The 20,556-nt window shown below is 37.9% G+C and overlaps 1 protein-coding gene across 1 annotated transcript in view; it reads right to left on the bottom strand.

The window, feature by feature from the left end:
- The window catches only part of EDIL3 (EGF like repeats and discoidin domains 3), a 424,704-nt gene that overhangs the window by 17,628 nt on the left and 386,520 nt on the right, over positions 1-20,556 (bottom strand). The window contains exon 10 of the mRNA XM_006124343.4: positions 8,440-8,595. Within this exon, the coding sequence (XP_006124405.2) occupies positions 8,440-8,595 (156 nt within the window). The remainder of the gene's footprint in view (positions 1-8,439; positions 8,596-20,556) is intronic.

The following is a 20,556-nucleotide window of genomic DNA, read 5'->3' as shown; positions in this document are numbered from 1 at the left end:
AAGAACCCTTTTGATTAAAATGGCAGGACTCTTTTCTCTTGTTAAGATCAAATCTTATTTCCCGAAATTATCATGAGCTCAGATTCGATGTTTCATAGGAAAACAGAAACTGATCACGTATGAGCAAAATAATTTTGTTTATAGGTAGATTGTATCAAGTCATCACTGATAATCTAAAACAATTTATCTATAGGTAAAATAAGCAATTTTAACTAAATCCTAGGGAATCAAAGTAAGTGGTTAAAATCCATTAATCTGAAGAAGCAGTAGGTAAGAAGTTGTCTTAAAAGAAGTCAAAGTTTAGCTCCTTTCTCCTTTCCACGAATATGTGTTCTGACCATTTAGTGATTAACAGGAGAAACTACTGATAAGAAACACAATTAATAAGAGCTGGCTACCATTTCTTGTTTCTTTACACTACATATTTTTATTAATTTTGGCAATAAAAATTACTTGATGCTTAATAACTTACAGTAACTCTCTCCATACCACATGTCATTTGAAAATATATATTTTTTAATTTGCTTTACATTTGCTGTTGTCAGTAATCAACAATGCACTGGACTTTCAAAGTTGAAGAATTTTTAAAAACTAAAACCTGAGTCCTTGAATTCTCACAATTTTAATAACTACTATCCTGTACTTAAATCAAATACTAAATTTAAAAATGTGTAAAATATTGTCAAAATGTGTCCATAATATATTTTATGCACAAATAAAATGTGATAAATCTATCAGCATAAGTGGAGTACTAAATATATTATACATTTTATAAAAGAAAATTAAGAAATTACCGAAAACAGGCCAACTGAAAAAAATATAACAGCATCTAATTTCACACTTGCAATTAGCCTCTGTAATCAGTTGCTAAGGAGATTGACTTGAAGTGTAAATTATACTGCTTATATTTCTAACGCCCTGATTTCCCCCAAAATTGGGCCTATATTTAAATATTGAAATCTCTGTCCACGATTAATTGTTCCTGCAATTTCTGACTAAAATTGACAATGCCAAATTTTACATGTAAATTTCAGAGCTCAACCAGGGTCCTTTTAAAGTGTGGCCCTTTACATATTATCAAGAAAAATGCAATCTTTAGACCCCCATTTGACATTACAATTGTCTCTAGATTATCTACAGCATGGGAGGCAATTTAAAAATCATATTCAGAATGTGATTTAAAACAAATTAAATCTACTCAAGCTTGGTATAAGTGGCCTTGCCATAGAGATATAGTAAGCTACTGACCTCTAGCTGAGAAAAACAAGATAGCTATTTTACTCCAGTAGTTCTAAAATGTACTTTCTTCACATATGCAGATTGCTTAAACTTCAGTAATTCCTGACCACGGGCTCAGGAAAAACATTCATATAGTCCAGAGGTTTTATTCTAACTACTCACAATGAACAAGACAGACGTATTTCTAAAGATACATTTTTTCAGTACCCTTTAGTTTGCTTCTACAGATGAGCTCAGTGTAGGTTTAAACTGAGATAGATGACTGGCAGTTAAAATAGCAGAAGCCAGACAGAAGCAGCAGGGACTACTGCTTTTGCTTTCACATGGTTTCCATTTAAAAGTGTTTTGAGCTTCACTGAAAACTAAAGCTAAAAAGCCACTCTTTGAAACATTTAATTAATTTATTTATTATAGATTCACTAAAGATATATTTTGAAGATACTGTGTTTGTTAATATGAAAAGTTGAGTTTTTCCCCTTGTAAAACAAAACCTTGATCCACAAAGTGTCAGAAGTGAACATAAATAGGAATGAATGTAATTGGCATTGAGATCCAGTGGTAATTTAATGCCAGATCAAGTGGCTGAATGTGAAAGAAGATGATTAGCACCCTACCTATATATTGACTGACATATATACAGTATATATTAATGGGTTTTAGAACTAAAAGTAAAGTGACAAATTTTGGGGCTCAAGAGCAGATCTCCCTTGGAGAGTGCATTTCTCCATTTTCTGGCATTATTTTTTTTCTTCTTAAGATACTGGACCACTAGGCAGCCAGTTGGCAGGGGCAGACATTAGACTATGTATCTAGCCTGAAATATTAAATAAAAGATAAACAACTGTGGATCTAAAAATGATGGCAGGAGATTACTAATCAATGAGGACTGTCAGAAGATATGGCAATTCTATCCTACTCAGGATAACCATAAAGCTATCAGATCAAGATATTAAATAGGGAAATGAGAGATACTTGGTGCAGTAATGCATCCTTGAAAATGTTTATATATTTTGGGCCAAATCCTATGGCAATCCTCAAAAGAGGTTCTGCAAAGGCTAGTCACAATCTCAATAGAAGGTTTCTGCTTTTGTTCCAAACCCTTTCTCTTTTGTTCCCCCTAAGTGCTGCTCAGTATTTCTTGATGTTGTCTTTTCCCATGCTACTATGCCAAGGTGCAAAGTTAAGGTAAGCTTGCATGCATGTTCTCTTTTTCACTGTAATGAATGCAATATTTTGTTATTAGACATTTGGTCTCTTTTTTTGGTTTGGTTCCTTTTTAAATGCAAAGGTTATAAACAAATATGAGTATGAAGTACTAATGTTGGTAAGTGTCCGATATTTTGGATACATATATGGCATACTCGGAAAAGGTGAAATTATTGTTTCCTATTTTTACCTGACAAATTACACTAAATACACATGCATAATCACAGCTGTCAGTACCTTTTCAGTTTGATTGCTAGAATGGCAGATTTTGTTTTTACTATCTGAAGTCTTTTGGAATTTATTGAAAAAAGTCACTACAGGATAAAACCATTGAGATCTGCCATCTTGTTCTCAGTGCCATCAAATAGTATTTTCTCTCTTTGAAAGTATTGAAAATAGTTTTGAGAGAGCAAGAGAGTGAGAGATTTAACATAGAGTAATGTGGGCCAGATTGTGATACCCTACTTATGCTAAATATAATATTTTAATTAATTGAAATCAGTTGGTTGACATAAGAGGCAAGATACCACAAATTCCATGCTAGCAAAACTGATCATATGGATATACCATATCTTGTATAATAAATTATTTTATAAGATGAAAAAATTGAAAATAAAACTGATATATGTGAAGTATGTTTATGGTTCCTTTTATTAAAAAAAAATCTAAGAATAATAAATACTAATGGAAACATTTAATACCCTGAAAAAAAGGTTGAAAACTTTCAACTCTTGAGGCAACAGTTATTTTAACTGCTGGAATAAAACATTCTGCTAGCCATTTGGAACTTAAATGTATACTCTAAATGGCCATTAGTGTAACTATGTTCCAATTATCCATAACCCAGGAGAATGTTTTAATAAATAATTCCATTTTATCTGCTTTTTTTAATGATTCCCTTAAGCGGTGTAAGTATTGTAAACAACTCGATAACAAAAATTTGACCATGCTATTAATTCAGTAGTTTGCAGCCTCCAGTGTTCTTTAGTGTAAAGTCAACCTGCACTGAACAACGTATAATTTTTTTAAAAGATAGAAATGAAATGTGCATGTATAAATCAATCACTAACCTATTCTTGAACACCTGTGGTGTGACTAAACCTCCAAATTGATGCAAAATTGTTATTATGGTAATTATAACTACTTATAAATTTTTATCATTATAAACTTGCCCTTGCCTTTACTGAATTTTAGGACATATTTACAATTATTTTTAAACATACAGTGCTTAGAAAATAATAGCATGCTTGCTTATACTTATGGTAGTTTACTTTATTAAATTAAACATTTTAATTAATCTCTTTTCTTCTAATAAACGATAGGCACAAAAAGCTTCAAGGAGCATGCCCCTTCCTTGGCCATAAATATGTACATATGATATGTAGGTCCAGCTGCAGACTTTGGAATGCCCCTTTATACTATCTATTTTGTTTTATTATGCTATGTAATTTTAATTTTGTATTATGTTTAGAAAACTATATCTAAATGTTAGTTATTAATATTTAGGACGTGCATAGGCTATGTGGTAGGAGTTTTAGTTGAGAACTGTGGGCAAATCTACTGTAGGATGTTAAACAGAAGCTACTAAAATTAGACATTTTTAAAACAGCAGGTCCAATGAACTTTCATTCAAGAGTTCTAAAAGAGCAGTCTTAGGCTCTTGCTTTCAATTGACTCAGTGAGTCATTGAGTACTAGGGAAGTTCCACAAGACTAGAAAAGCTAATGGGATGACCCAGTTAATTATAGGCCTATCAGATGGACATTGATCCCAGACAAGATAATGTTATAAGTGCAAATTAGCATGGCCATGTCTACTCTAAAATTGCTAAATTTGATTTAAGAACTCCTGATTTAACTAATTCAAACTAGCATCTCCTCACTATGGGGAAACATCAAAATTAGTCCAAGGCAGGTTCCATTAAAGTGGACACTCTATCATATTTAGAGCCTCAGAAAGCATTCTGGGGCGCTGCAGGAGGCCTCTTGGAGGCCAATAAGTTTGGATTAGCAGCACTGGAGCATCCACACTGTCGTTATTTTGAAATCACTATTTCAGAATTAACATGACTCCCCGTGAAAAGTAGGCATATAGATTCTAATTCTGTGGCTTGTTATTTCTAAATAACGTGCTTAGTAGTGTGAACCCACTGTGGCGGGTGGGGATTATTTTGAATTAAGGTCCTAGTGTAGACCAAAGCCATGGGTTGATGAAAATAGATCTGATCAAACTATCCTGATATCTTTTTGATAACAATACAAGGTTGGTTACTACAGGCAATAACGTGGATGTAACAGACTTCTGAAAGATATTTGCAAGATATTCTGATTAAAAAGCTAAGAATATTATAAAATTAAAATGAATAGGCTCTTCAATGTCTGGAATTTGAAACTAGACAAATCAGGATCAAAATAAGTGCTAATTTTTGAGAGTGAGGGTAATTAACTACAAGAACAATTCCCCATCATTCACAATTTTCAAATCAAGATCAGATTTATTTTCTAAAAGATATGCTCCAGAAATTACTTCTGGGACATTCTATGGACTGTATTATTCAGGGGGACAGAAAGAATGATCACAGGATGAGAATCTATGAATCAAAATTGTAATCTATGGCCTGTTTTGTTAAAAGGAAAACTACTTCTAGGAATGTTTTCTCAAAAAGCAGGATATCATATCCTTGTTAAGAAATGTGGATATATTATTTTCTATTTTTATGAAAGCAAAATGATTGTTAGTGCCTGTTTTTTAAGGTAACAAATGTGGCATCAGGAGCCTTTGGTTACCCCTTCCTTCTTTCCTCCCTGCAGTTTCCCAGGAAAGTCTAATGTTCATTTATTTAACTTTAAGGAGATATATATATATATATATATATATACACACACACACACACACACACACACACAGACTGGTGCATTTTTTTGATTACTTATGTTTTCATTTAAAGGTGAAAACCTGTATTTATTTCTTAAATGCTTACGATGCTTCTTTTATGATATTCTTTGGCAAATCTTTTGCAGCTAAATGTAATAATTTAAAATGACATAAAATACTTTTACTAGGGGAGTAGTAATATACTTTATGTATCAATGTAGAATCAAGGGAACTTGTTAAAACTGGTTATTAATATAAAAAACCTATTTGGGCATCAAATATTTATATTGATTGGAGAATTAGTTACCTGGCATTGCTTAGGTAACTTTCTGATCAAACTCACAAAGATAACAAGCATATTTTCAAGGATCATTAAAAAGATGACACAATGGCTTTTTTCATGACCACCTGAGTTTAAAATTCTTCTTGAGAATTTTAAATTTAAATAGACAATTCTGAAAGCTCAGACCAGAGGGGAAAATAGGGTGATGTGCCCTGATGTGCAGCTCTAATAAGAAAGGGGCTGGAGTGTTCAGCACTCAGGGGCGGGTCAGCTGCTGGCAGCCATTCAGCTACTGCATAAGCAGCCCCATCAGCTGATTCCAGGCTCTCCAGCCAATCAGCACTCCCCATCTGCCCAATGCAACTGTTGACAGCCAATCAGTTACTGCATGAAGTTCCCTGGAACTTCAGCCAATGAAATCTTCTCATGGCCAAGGAGCCCTTTGGCACAAAGCCCCTCATATGTTTTAAAGTTTCAGAAGGGTAGCCAAGTTAATCTGTAACAGGAAAAACTTAAACAACTAATAGACCAGTAGCACCTTAAAGAATAACAAAACATGGAGATGGCATCATGACCTATTTGGCTTGTGGAATAGGCCTGAAGCAACACGGTGACATGGAGATCCATTAATGAGTGCCCAGGCAGATTAAAGTGTTCTCCAATAGGTTTTTGTGTATTGCCTTTTCGGATATCTGATTTGTGTCCTTTAATTCTTTCCCATAGGGACTGTCCAGTTTGGCCAATATACGTGGCAGTGGGGCATTGTTGGCATTTGATGGCATAGATCACATTAGTAGATGTGCAGTTATTGAGCCTCTATTTGGTGGCTGATGTGGTTGGGTCCAGTAATGCCAACTACATCACTGGATTGGAACTTAACTTCATTTACTAGTTTAATTCTTATGCAAATGGTATGACACTTATTAATGAATCTCCAAGTCACCGTGTTGCTTCAGGCCAATTCTTCAAGCCAAATACAAAGGGAAAGATTGGAATTTAACTTCATTTAATTCTTATGCAAATGGTATGAACAGGGACATCGGCTGGCTTGCACACTACCTTCCACATCCTAATGACTTACCCACCCAAACAAACAATGGAGATGCTAATTGTTCTTATCAGCCTCTTGTAACTATTTGAAACATCTACTCACTGTCTCACTTTCTTTTTTTTTCTTTCCCTCTCCATTTTTCTCTTTTTTTCCTTTCCCCCCTTCCCTTACTTATTCTTGGATCTGGACTTCTAATACTCCAGTCATCTGAAGAAGTGGGGTGTGCCCACGAAAGCTTAAGCTACAATCTACATGTTTTGTTAGTCTTTATAGTGCTGCTAGACTATTTGTTGTTTTTAACATTTTTTCTTATATGTTTGGTCAGAATTCAGTTGGTTTCACAGCGTGCAATGGCTGCAGTTCCAGCCTAGCTCTGACTATAGGCAGAAGAGACTTTTTCCAGGGAGAGGGAGCCAGGCTGGGGACACAACAAGTTTTTCAGCTGGCTGTAGGGGCTGTGGAAAGACAGCTTGGGCCAGCAAGCGGCTTCTTGGCTGGCTGCAGGGGGCTGGAGCAAGGGGGAGATGGGTATGCAATTAAGCAGATTCAGTGTCTGGTACCCATCTTTGGCAGAAAGATTGCAAAACCCCAACTTTCTTCTACCCTGAAAGCCATTCTGAACCCCCCAAGCCATCTCAGAACCTCATGCACTCTGTTATAATAATAAACAACAATATAATAATATATGGAGATATACCATCTCACAGAACTGGAAGGGACCTTGAGAAGTCGAGTTCAGTCCCCTGCCCTCACAGTAGGACCAAGTACGATCCCTGTCACAGCCTATCCCCACAGGCTCTTTGGGAACCATATGACATTAAATCAAGGGAAAAAAGTTCCCTTGCAAAGCACCTCCCCCCCCCAAATACACTTTACCCAGACAGCTAAAGAGTTTGAGTTAAGCAAAACAAGCTTCTAAATATAGTTCCCTTGCACACTCTACACACCCCAACTCCTGCCCTAAGCCCCCTGGCATGAGCCCCTCCTTCACTGCAGCCCCCTGCCTTATAGTCATCCACACTCACCCCCCAATACCTTGCCTGGGCCTCCTGCACTCCACCCCCATACTTATTTGTTTGTACAGGTACTGGAGAAGTATTAAGACAATTATTAAAATCTGACCGGTTCATTTTTTCCCCTCTAGTCTATATTGATATAATATTACATGGTACTCAACACCTTAAAGTAGGCCTTCTTCCCTCACATCTGCCATTAACATTTGCAAAAGGAAGAATTCTGGAAAGTATTTGTTGTAATGCTTGTTAAGACCTCTGCTACAATATTAATGCATATGGGTTGGTATCTGATATCCTAGAATTATTAATTTCCAAGAACAAAACATCAACCCAGAAACATCAGGTGCAAAGGCATATTTTATTTTAAAAAGTATTTATTCTTTTCAAAATAGCACATTTTATTGTATGCTTATCAAAATCTGAGTACGGTTACTGTTCTCAAAAACACAAACAAGCTACTTTTTATATGCATTCTGCTGCAAAGTTCAAAGGGAAAAATAATTTCAATAAATGGAGAACTGTAAAGTTTTATGTCCTGTATCTAATAGCTTTGGGTCTGGCACATTGCATTGATATGTACAATATTATAGTATCAGTGAATGTCATTGTGGTATATGATTCCTTTCTATTCACCTTGACTTTTATCTGGGGACCCCCAGGCATATAGATCCACATAAAATAGACAACATACATTAACCTGCAAGCTACCAGCACTGAGGTTACTCCATTCTGTAAATGCAATCCAAATATCAATTGCCTCATTATCTTACCTTGTCCTTTTTTTGTTTTTCATCCTGGTAGATGGTCCAGTGCTCCCCATCATTACTATAAGCAAGTTTATAAGAGCCCACAAACTGTACATGACCAAAATCTTTAGCTCCTTGAGTAATTATGCCAGTCACTTTTGTAGGAACCAGGAGATCAATCTATAAACAAACAAATAAATGAAACAGTGAAATACGCTGTGATATTTAAAATTCAGCAACTGACTTTGTGTTGCACAAAAATATAACAGTACATTCTTGATCACGTCACACATGAGCTATGACACCCAAGAGCACAACTAATCCTGGAAAACCCGAGGTTTGTAGAGAAACCAATTTAAAGATTCTTGAAGATGATTTCCAAAATGTCTTCTAACACCAGCTTGAATAGACCATTATTTTCCAAGATCTGGGATATACTTATTGGATTGGGTTTATAAGAACCATACATCCTGGATAGAAAAATTTCCATTACCAATAAAGGTGATTTTACAATTGCACTATGTCTCCAGTTCTGATTAGGGCTGTTAAATATTCGTTAATGGAATAGTCAATTAACCCCATGAATTCTTATCGATTGTCTATTCTGTTGCCCCTCAGGGTGGGGTTGGCAGCCACTTTTAAAATGTTTAAGTGTGCATATTTAGATTTAAATCCATTTAATTTCAAAGTTCATAGAAGAAACAAGGTGGGTGCAGTATTATCTTTTGTCAGACTAGTTGGTGTTTGTGAAAGAGGCAAGCTTTCAAATTCACACATTGCTCTTCTTCAAGGCTGTAAAGAGTACTTGGAGTGTCATAGCTAAATACAAGGTGAAACAGATTGTTTAGCATAAATAGTGTATATCAAGAAATATATTGATAAACACAAATAATGTATATTTCAATCTTTTCTACCTTGTATTTAGCTGATTTCCCTCCTCCCAAATACTTTTTCCAGATCTGAAAAAGAGCTCTGTATGAGCCTGAAAGCCTATCTTTCTTGCCAACAGAAACTAGGCTGAAAAAAGATATTACCTCATCCACCTTGTATTTCTAACATCCTGGGATCAACATGATTACAATAACAATACTGCATGTGTGAAAGTCCATTGACGTAATGAAAAGATGCATAGCGAGTTGCAGTAGTCCATTCATGAGGTCACAGAGGATTGGATCATGAGAGGAGTTCCATATATGATAAGAATGGGAACAGTCTTCTGTCTAGTCATAGATTGCATTTTCCCCATCAGCAGTCCAGAAAGAAACACATACTTTGGTCTGATTAGACAACTGAAAGGCAGTTTAATCCTGTGATTCAAAAAGCTCTTAAAGTAGTCTTGTAAAAATATTTCTTATACTGAAAATTAATGCCTGTTTTGATTGTATAGGGAAAAAAAACCTTTAATGGGCGTTTGTTTTTTTAACCTTCTATATAATCTAGATGGATTTCATAAATATTTAATGTAGCTATCATATTCAGAGTACTTTTAATTGAAATTCAGAGCAAGAAAATAACTCATTAAAATTCAAATGATTTAAAAGGTAAAATCATAATCAACCTTTATTTTAACACCGATCCAGAGTTAATAAAAATGTCTCAGTCACAACTGTTTTATGCTTACAGAACGTATTTAGTGGCCTTGTAATATTTCTCTGAAAAATGATGTGGAAAACTCAGAGATACTTTGACCTATATTCTGGTTTTTTTCCCCAGTACACTTTCATGATGCTAAATACACATTTTTTATAACAATATGTTGAATAATTATACTGAAAGAAGAGCAAAATTATAAATAACCAAGGCATCAAGGTAACAGCTGTGCTACCACATGTTTCTTTAGCCTGTTTTCCCCCAAATGGCTACATCCTGCTTGCTTTGCAGGAGTATTTCCACTAGAACGTGTATGAAAAAGGAAAGTAGGATTTAAATCAGAGAACAGAGAGAATATCTTAATTAAAATAATGTAATGAAAAACATACCTTTCTATGTGGAAGTGGAATGAATATTCAATTAGTCAATTGCAAACAACAGGTTATCAAATGGATTACCAGGGAAAGAAGCTGAATTAGCATTCTGTTAATGGTGTATTTTTCTGATCTGAATGTGATTAGCTGGATCACAATCACTGCCTGTTTCAATAAAGTAGAATTTAGAACTTGGCAGAAGCAATTAGGCTGTTACTGATAGGATCATTAACTGGTTACAAGAAGAACCATGGATTACAGTTTAATACATACTTCTACAAGCTGCTGATCAAAAAGCAGTTTAACATCCTGTGATTCAAAGTACTCTCCTGGGCCAAATTGTTCTCTTTGTATATCTCTTTCCTGCTTTGTCTTATTTCCTAAGGACTAGATTCACAAAAGATACTTAGGGGCCTAACAGCCATTTTTGGTGTCTGAGTTTGCCAAATTGGGCACCAAAGATGCTCTCAAAACCACTGCTCAGTTGGTACCTGACTATGTAGGAGTCTAAATTTCTAAGCTAGCTGTTTCCATTGTGGCATGCACAAAATTATCAAGGTCTAGCTACCTCTGAGCTGCTCTACATCCTAGCCCTGACAGAATTCTTAAAGTAGGGGCTATCCAGCCTCTCTCACCTGAGTGATCTGCTCTAGTAGGCATGCTCTGGGCATGTATCTCCCACACAAAAATAGCCAGGGCAACCAGCTTAGGAATTTCAGGGGCTGGCTACCTGGTATGTGTAGGGTTGTGCCAGAATGCCCAATAACCCTGTGGTTAGAGCACTCAGCAGGAATGTGCAAGATATAGTTCCAAGGCACTTTTCCACATCAGGCAGAGCAGGGACTTAGGCAGAAGTTATTTGTATCTAAGGTGAGGGCCTATGCTACATTGTCAGTTGGTTTCTCTGTTTTTACCTTGAGAAAAGTTTGGGTTTCATTCCCCAGGACACAGGCTGGTGTACACCATGTACCACAGGAGAGGGTTCATGGCTGAGAATCTTGAGTGGAGGGAGGCATCTCCCTTTGGTAAATCACTCACTTGCCGAAAGACCCAGATTGATGATATTCAGGTGCCTAAATGACTTTAAGAAGAGGGGCTTAAGACCCTCCTTTTTCCTCTTCATTTCATTCCAGGTTGAGGAGTTATGGAAGTTAAGTGACTCCCACTTCATCTTCATGGCTTCTCAGAGGCTGTGTCTACACTGCAGGGAAAAGTCAGAAAAAGACACGCAAATTGTGAACCGCAATTTGTGTATCTTTTTCTGCTTTTCTTCCAAAAGAGGCTTTTCCAACATTTGGCCCATCTACACAGGGCCAAATGTTGGAAAAAAAAACCCTCTCTCGGAACATCCCTTCTTCCTCTTAGAACAAGGTTTACAAAGATGCCAAAAAACGCATCTGCTTTTCCGAACTTTTTTTCCGAAAAGCAGACATCTTCCTTGGATGCAGCAGAGCTTTTCTGGGATTCCTTTGTTATCCTGGGAAAGCTCTGCAGTGTAGACGTAGCCAAAATCTCTTCCTTAAGCACTTCTTTCCTTCCATGTATTGTAAGGGAAACCTGGGCACATACCCCCGAGCTGATGATTCTAGGTAGTAAGGGACAGAGGGGCTTCATTTTGCTGCATGTTATGAAGCAGTAGCTAAGTAGCTTTGTGGATTTAGTAGTGAGATGATGAAGGCAATTCAACAGTGGAAATGTGATTTTCAGTAAAAAGCTGATTTATTAACATAACGTGTGTCTCAATATTCGTAATGAAATGTTCTAGGTAGATAATGAGTAGCCCTGCGAAAGATCCACGAAAGCTCATGATACTATACAATTTTGTTAGTCTCTAAAGTGCCACAGGCACTTTATTTTGTTAGTTTTACTCATTGTTTTTCAAGTTACAGACTAATACAGCTACCCCCCTGAGACTGTCTAGGTAGATAGTTGAGCTACTTAGTATAAATTTTAAAAAAGTACTTTAATGTTCTTATTTAAACTATGTGGAATTGGCCCCAGTTGAGAACTCCTTACTTATTACCTGTGAGCAGCTGAACTCAGGAGTAGCTCCACTGACTCCACTGGGACTTCTCCTGTGAGTAACTGCTCACCAATGTGAGTAAAGGAGATAAATTCACATAAATTGCCTACCATTTTTCATGAGGGTAAAAGTGATCACATGCATAAGTATTTGTGGGATTGGGGCCAAAAGGATAATAAAGTCAGATTCTCGGATCAGTTTTGCACTGCGTACCCATTTATGTAGCAGGGAGTTGCCAAGGGGTGAAAGTAACTTAGATTTCTTACAGGTAATGTCTTATCACAACCTTCCCTCTCCCTTGGGGTGGAGGAGAAGAGGGGAAATCAGGGCTAAGAGTGGGGGAGTTGTGGTACAACAGTTCCTGTAAGAAATTTAAGAGTGGGGTGGAGTGGGGGGGGGGGGGCCTTCAGAGCAGGTGGTTAGGAAGTGGGAAATGCAGGAGTCAGGGCACAGAGCTAGGATTATGTGGGAGGTGCAGGAGTCAGAGCAAGGGGCTGGAGGTGCAGTGGATAATGGGGAGGGTCCTTGGGAATAGGTTGTCTTACCTGACTAGTGGATGGGTCCCTGCCCCAAAGCTCCTGTTTTCTGCTGGTGTCACAAGGAAGCTGTGGGCTAGCTCTGTAGAGGCACTGCAGCAAGGAAACCAGGAGCAATGCAAGAGACACCCCTAGCCTGCTGCATCATTCCCCTGGCTTTTTCCCAGGGACTGCAGGCAACAGTGCACAGCACAGATGACATGTGCACTGCCATGCATCTGACAAAGTGGGTCTTTGCCCACGAAAGCTTATGCTCCAATAAATCTGTTAGGCTATAAGGTGCCACAGGACTCCTCATAGCATGTGTGCTGCCTGGCATCCACTGAGGGGACAGCAGGACAGATATGGATGCACCAGTAGCCTGGCTGGAGGTATGCACATCTCCCTTGCCATGCGCCCCCATCTGGCCCCTTTAGCCTGCCTGCCTCATTTGGCTGTATGCGCTGGGTTGCCAGTGCCAGCCTGCAGATGTAGCCCAGCTGGGAGAGCAACCTGAAAGCCACACCGCCCACCAGCCAGCTCTCAGCAAAGCACCCCAGCTGGCTCTTGTTGGAGCAGCGCACTGGGGCACATCACTTTACTTTCACCTCCGGATGTAACACAGGCTGAAGTTTTCCAGCAGAAAATTCCTTCTCTATAAGCATGTAGAGCTGACAGAGGTGGCATAACTGCATCTTATGCCCTCAGCACACGTGACTTGTCAGAGGTCATTTGGGGGCATGGCGGAGCTGAGCTTGGCTACGCCTGATCCCCAGATTATCCAATAAGTAAGACATTTTCTGCCTGCAGTGCCAGCAACATAAAATGAGTTCTAGAACCTTCTGGATCTTACTTGTACTAGGGCTGGGTGACTCTGACTCAGGGTATTGTAGGTGATTCCCAGGGCCAACTACTTTCCACTCCAAGCATCTGACATGGTGGCAAACTGGAACCAATAAAATATAGCAGGCACCAGATGTGCTGTATGTATAGTAGCTGTAGCTGTGTCAGAATCTGTTTTAATACCAGAAATAAATGCTGTTTTCTAAAAGTCAATCTAGAAAGATCCCTATTTTAAAAATGAAATGATTAACAAATATTCTGCAATGCCTAACTGCATTCAGTACTTGGAAGAAAAAAATGAGCTTCTAAAAGATATAATTTGTAAGAGAAGCTGCTGCACATAAGTCCAACTAATTTGCAATACATTAAGTACAGTTAACTAAGCATGGATTCATTTTATCAAAATATTTCAGATTTAAGCTTATAAAGAAAAACACTCATTTATGAGATTAAAAAGTAATGCTCTAGAACAGGGATGGGCAAAGTATGGCTGGCTAGCTGTGTCCGGTCCATCAGACTTTTTAATTTGGCTCTTCAACTCTTGCCAGGGAGCAGGCTAGGGACTTTGCTCCACTCCAGCACTCCAGTCAGTGGTTTGCCCTGCACTGCACAGCTCCTGGAAACAGAGGCAGACAGGGGGCTCTGCACACTGCCCGTGCCCTGAGTGCCAGCTCTGCAGCTCTCAATGGCCAGGAACCATTAATCATGTATTTAATTACTTTCTTGAACATGGACTGGTTTAAGTATGTGCTTAGGTGCTTTTCTGAATCAGTATTTGACTACTGCAGACAGCAAGGAGAGTGTTTCTTTTCTTTACATTTCCTGTGTGGGATTTTTTTTTCCAACCAAAGCATAGACCCATAACATTATTTTCCCATAATGTTTTGATATGTTTCTTAACAGCTGTAACCCCTAAGGCAGAACTAATAAACATAGCTCTTATTTTGTTCTGTGTCTTCTTAAAACATATTTTTCATAGGATCAGCTATACAAAAACGATCCATACATCAAGAAAAAGTCTTATGTGAATGTACAAGATATATTTCCTAGAAAAGAGTCATCTCCAGGGTAAATGCTGTCTTGAGTAACGAGTATAAATATTTAGGTTTGCTCTGAATGCTTTTGTCGTAAAACTTATACAATGGGAGATTTGTCTGAGCCAGCAGCTCAATTCATACTCTTTAAAAAAAAATCATAGTAGCAAGTGGTATGCATTGTATTTTCGATTATGGAAAAACATTTCAGAAAATTGCAGTGGTAGAAAGGGGATGGTGCTCAAACTTTCTTTGTGTGGATTTCAACTTAAATTTTGTTTATACTTACAGCATTATATAGAGTACATTCACTGCGTGCCCAGTTAGAAGGAGTATAAATAGAAGTGTAGACAGTGAGGTGCAGCTGAGCCGAGTACAGATGCACCAAAAACATTGACTATATAGCCTTCATAGTTCTCTCTGAGCCATTCTCCCCACATCTACACTCTCTTTTTCAAAAGTGTGGTTCTACTGCCTCTTTGCTGTTGCAATGTTTCAGTGCTGCTGAGCAAAGCTCCAGGATTGGGGGAAAAGTGGGGAAAGCCTCTGCCATGGTCTTTCACTGCTATGTGCAGTTATTCACCACAGTGTGGATGCAATCTGCTTTTCACCCTGATAGTTAGCCACATGTGCCCTACACATATCACTGTAAGGATATGGCTAGACTGCAGGATTTTTTTGAGATACCAGAGGCATCCTGAAAAAACTCCGCTGCGTCCAGGATACGCGTTTGCTCTTCCGCTTTTTTTTGCAGAAAAGCAAACATGCTCCTTTGGAAGCCCCTGTATTCCTCATTCTACGAGGAAGAAGTGGGCTTTCGAAAGACGGTTTTTTTCTGACATTTGGCCCAGTTTAGATGGACCAAATGTTGGAAAAGCCTTTTCTGACAAAAGAATCAGAAAAAGGTATGCAAAATGCTTGTAGTCTAGCCATACCCTTCGTGTGGACAAGGCCTTAGAGAGGTTGCCCTATCGATCACTTTACCTCCTGTTAACAGTCATGTGGAACATTCACAAAGACTTCCTTTCCTGTTAGCAACTGCATGATATCTATGTGACAAATACTATTGCTTATATGGAAAAGCAACACTGAAAAGCATTTCATGTAGGTTTACATGTCTTCTATGCAATTTAGCAGCTGGAAACTAGAAAGAACTAGTACCATGTACCCAAGAAATGTACTGGGGACTGCCAGCAAACCTTACAAACCACAATTCTGGAATCATGGAGGTATAGGTTACTTGTGGTAGCACTTGGCAGGTGCACTGTTCCCATCCCCCACCAAAATTTTAATTGCTAAATGGAGTATCCCTTCTGCCCCCTTTCTGTCTGAGTGGTTATGTGAATGCAAAGGATGGGATTTACAACATTAAATATGGGACTTTAGAGCATCTGTGGCCAATGTAGACGCTCTTTTCTGGAAATACTTATAACGAAAACTATTCTGTTTTAAGCATTTCCGGAAATTCATGCCAGTGTAGACGTAGCCAGAGTGACTTGTGCTCTAAAGTCCCATATTTAATTTTGTAAATCCTATCCTTTGCATCCAGGTAACAACACCATCCCTATGGTTCAGAAAGTGCAATGGATCCTACAAGATTCAGTGACATCATTGGAAGCTGGTGACACCTAGAACCCCTCAGAATGCACTCAGCACTTCTCAGGAAAGAATATCACTTTACAAGTTAAAGTCTGGTTTGAGGATTTTTAAAAGGTCACTAAGGGATTCAGGATGTGAAGAGTCAAGAGCCACTGGTCTAAAAATCTGTTGTCATTTCTTCTAACTTTGGATCAACCCTATTTGTGTTCATTCACACTTTTGTGTATTACCTTAAAAAAGGTTAGTTCATTGTGCAGCAGCTCAGGAGAATAAAATTCTTCAAGCAACTACAGTGTTTCAAGCTGACCGGTATTTATGATGACAGGCACACACAAAAAATATCCATAGGATTAACAACCCAAGACATCTGGCGGAGTTTAGAAGAAATTTTAGAACTGCATTAGAACACTTAAATAGTTGATCAGCTCTGTTCCTACCAGTAGGTGTCATATCAGGCAATGAGAATTCTTGCGGAGAATGTCAGAGAAATTGCAGCCTATAGTTCACTAGCTATTAAAAATGAAAAAAAGCATTAAAATAGTGTGTGCTTGAGGAAATTATGGGCCCTCGCAATAGTAGCCCATTATGCTACCTTGTAGAAAAGTTCTGCATTTGAAAGCTATTGCATTAGCTTATTGTGCAGCAAACGACATTAGTAGTCAATTCAAAGGAGAAACACTCAGGAATTGCAGGGAATCCTCCAACTAGAGATAAATTGTTACAAATAGCTGGTTCTGGAAACTGACGGTAGAAAAAGGGAATAATTTGTAATGATAGAAATTATAATGATATATTTGGAAACATTTGTAATATAATACAAATCTACATTTTTGAAAAGTTTAAAATTAATGGTATATGCCATCGTTGATAAGCAAAACAAAACAAAATCACAGAGCATGGCAGAAATAACTATAGAGGAATTAACTGGAAAAAAAAAGTCATGTAAAGGAATTATTAGTATGATTTTTTTTCCTAATAGGGGAATAACTCTCAAGATAGTTTGAAAACAAATGTAACTGTCAGTCACGTACAAGTACAATATTACTAAGTGATGGTCAAGTCTTTGAATTCCATTGTTCCAAGGTAGTATATGGCATCTTTTCACATAACTAGGAGGATTTAATTGAGGTATTAGGAAAACTTTCCAACCAGAGAGCTAACTAAGCACTGGAATTGGCTTCCAAGGAAGGCTGTGGTACATTTCCCATTATTGGAGATTTTTAAGAACAAGTCAGATAACACTGGTCAAAGGTGGTCTAGGTAGACTTAGTCTGGCCTCCATACAAGGAGCTGGACTATATGACCTCTCAAGGGCTCTTCCAGCCCTCCAGCTCCCCCATTTCTATGATATTAGGCTGGAGATTTAGTCCCATACTTAGTTCTATGGACTATTATCATAGTCCACCCTAGGGACTCTCACAGTGCTTAATTGGTAATGAAAGGGGAGGTGGGACCAAGGAATTTTTTTTTTAAGTTTCATATCTGGTATGGCAAGGTCAGAGGTGCTAGAGTGTTAGGACTCAGCCATGGTAAGTTCTGGCACACATTAAGCACTGGGCCCTCAGGCCTCAGAGTGAGTTAAATAACAGTGCAAATGTGGGGCTTCCTGGAGACAAACATAGGGCTGGGAAACTAAAGAATATCAAAAAAGGAAATGTGATCTATGAGGTGTAATATACCTGTTAGTTTCAGAATGGTAACTTCCCCATCCATACTAATGTAAAGGTAAAGGGATTTATGGTTTATAATCATCAGTTGTGCTTAGTTTTGACCTGAAATCAGTGGAAATCTAAATGGTTTTCAAATTAATTTTGGTTTGTGGTTTTGGCTTCATTACGTCTTGCAACTACAAGCAAAATTTCAGCAGTGCAAACCCTTTGAACTGAAACCCAAAGGAAATTTGACAAACCTCCCCCTGAAAAATGAAACCGCTGAGAGTATGGCACGACTCTCTTTAGAAGGAAAATAATATAATGCCTTTGCTGGAATACCAATGAATGTTTTAATAAAAATATTTAGATCACCAAGGGTATTAAGAGCAAGGTACAAGCAGTTTGTTTGGTTTTTAAAAGGAAAACAAGCTTGTTATGTTTATAGGTGTTGAGTTGGTGGGTGCTCAGAGGCTGGGGCATACATAGAAAAGAAAAACAGTGGGTGCCAGTAGCCTCACAGATCAATACATTCCCCTCCTGCCAGTGCCACCCACTGAGCTCCTTTCCATCACTCTCAGTACCTCCTGCTCTCTTATGATCTGCTGTTCAATAGAATGCAGGAGGTGCTGAAGCTGATAGAAAAGTGGGGGTAAGAAGTAAGGATGTTAAATATCGATAAATTTACTAGTCAAGTAGTCGATAGGCACTTCTGTATTCCTCCTCTGAAGTGTACAACAGCCCCGGCAGGGGCTCTTGTGCATTTCAAGCAAAAGCGCCCACATGGAGCCGGACTAAATGTGGTGCTGCCACCCTGGGCTCCGTGCAGCATTTCCACAGAACCTGGGCTCCTTGCAGCATTTCCACAGAACCCGGGGTCAGCTAAGGAGTACCCAGCTGCACACAAGAACTAAGGAAGACAGCACCTACGATTACATTCATCTAATAAAGCAGCTCCTTATTTACCTGGTCTGCTTTTCTCAGTTGACTAAATACAGCTACAAATATTTTCTGCAGCACACAAAGAAATCTTCCTAATTTATTACTATTTGTGCAGAATAGCAGCAAGTAAACTCAAAGACAAGTTTGCAAACAAGATACTTGAAGGCAATTGATAATTAACATAACTACTGGCCTGTTTAAGTACTAACCAAAACCTCCCTGAAAGCAAAGTTAAATCTGCCTAGAAAATAAGTGGTGGTTAATCTGAAAGAGCCTTCTCCTATTTACACACTTTTACTATATGAATCTTCTTTTCATAGTAACTGTAGCCAAGACAGCATCATTCAGCTATTCTTTAAAAAAATGACTTCACCCATCTGTCAGCCAAGATTATCATGCATAACCTGTTTCTACAGCTATGCTGCTGCAGCTATAAACTAAAAATGACAAAGTAATGTTAACAGACCTTGAAAATAACAATAAGCCTTCCACTTTCCAAAATCACAGAACAAGGTTTTTGTTTTCAAAGATATAATGTTAATGATCAATAGAATTAAAGAAACAAATTGGTGCAATACAATGAAGGTATCTTTTTCAGAAAAGTCACAGTCCCTTTTAGTGAGAGACATATTGGTGCAGATTTACAAAAGAAAATGAGTTTCTTCTTCAATTTAGGCTAAGCAGTATTCCCATATGTAGCATCTTTAGTAAAATTAAAAGTTCTATTAATTCTTATGCTTCAGGGAATAGGAAAATAATTTCTTATTGGGCAGGAGGAACACCCCCAAATCTTTACTATACCACTGCCCAAATGGACACACAGTTGAAATGGGAGTGTTTCTCCTGACAGGACATTTTCAGTGTGGGGAGTTTGATTTTGGGTCTAAAGCCTCACATTCCTCTAATTCAATCCAAATATGTTGATCTTCCAGGCATGTTGCATGTTTAACTGCTCTCCTTGACTTCTGAGGAAGGACTGAAATAAATAGGGTCTAAACAAGATATGAATGATTTAAGGTATTAAAATTAGTTGTGAATGAAAAGGATTTTGCTAGTTATTCATTCAAATTATCATTTTAGCATGTGTTTGTTTGAAGAGGTGTTGTCTCAAAGAGTGCATCTACAGAGCAGGAATTAACTCAAAATAACCTATGCAAATTGAGCTAAGTCAATTGTATAGCTTATTTGGAAATACCTTATTTTGAAATTGTGAGATTCTACACAGCACTTATTTCGAAATAGAGCACTCTTCTTCTGACTTCCCTTACTCCTCATACAATAAGGATTACAGGAGCTGGAGTAAGATGTCTTCCAGCTTGACAGTATTTTGACATTATTTTGAAATAATTGCCTGTTGTGTATTTTGAAATAATTGCCTGCGGACTAAGTTATTTCAAAATAATGCTAGTTATTTCGAAATAAAGTTGCTGTGTAGACATACCCTAAGGCTATATCTACACTAGCAGGTTATTTCAAAATAATAACTCCCGAAATAACTATTTTGAAATAAGTCTGTTCCTCTTCACAAGCAAGAGTTATTATTTAGAAATAACAGGCTTAGTAGTGTGGACA

The sequence above is a fragment of the Pelodiscus sinensis genome, chromosome 6 (assembly GCF_049634645.1).
Source record: "Pelodiscus sinensis isolate JC-2024 chromosome 6, ASM4963464v1, whole genome shotgun sequence".
NCBI lineage: Eukaryota > Metazoa > Chordata > Testudines > Trionychidae > Pelodiscus > Pelodiscus sinensis.
The sequence above is the reverse complement of the archived record's forward strand: the minus strand, read 5'-3'. Positions and strand labels throughout refer to the sequence as shown.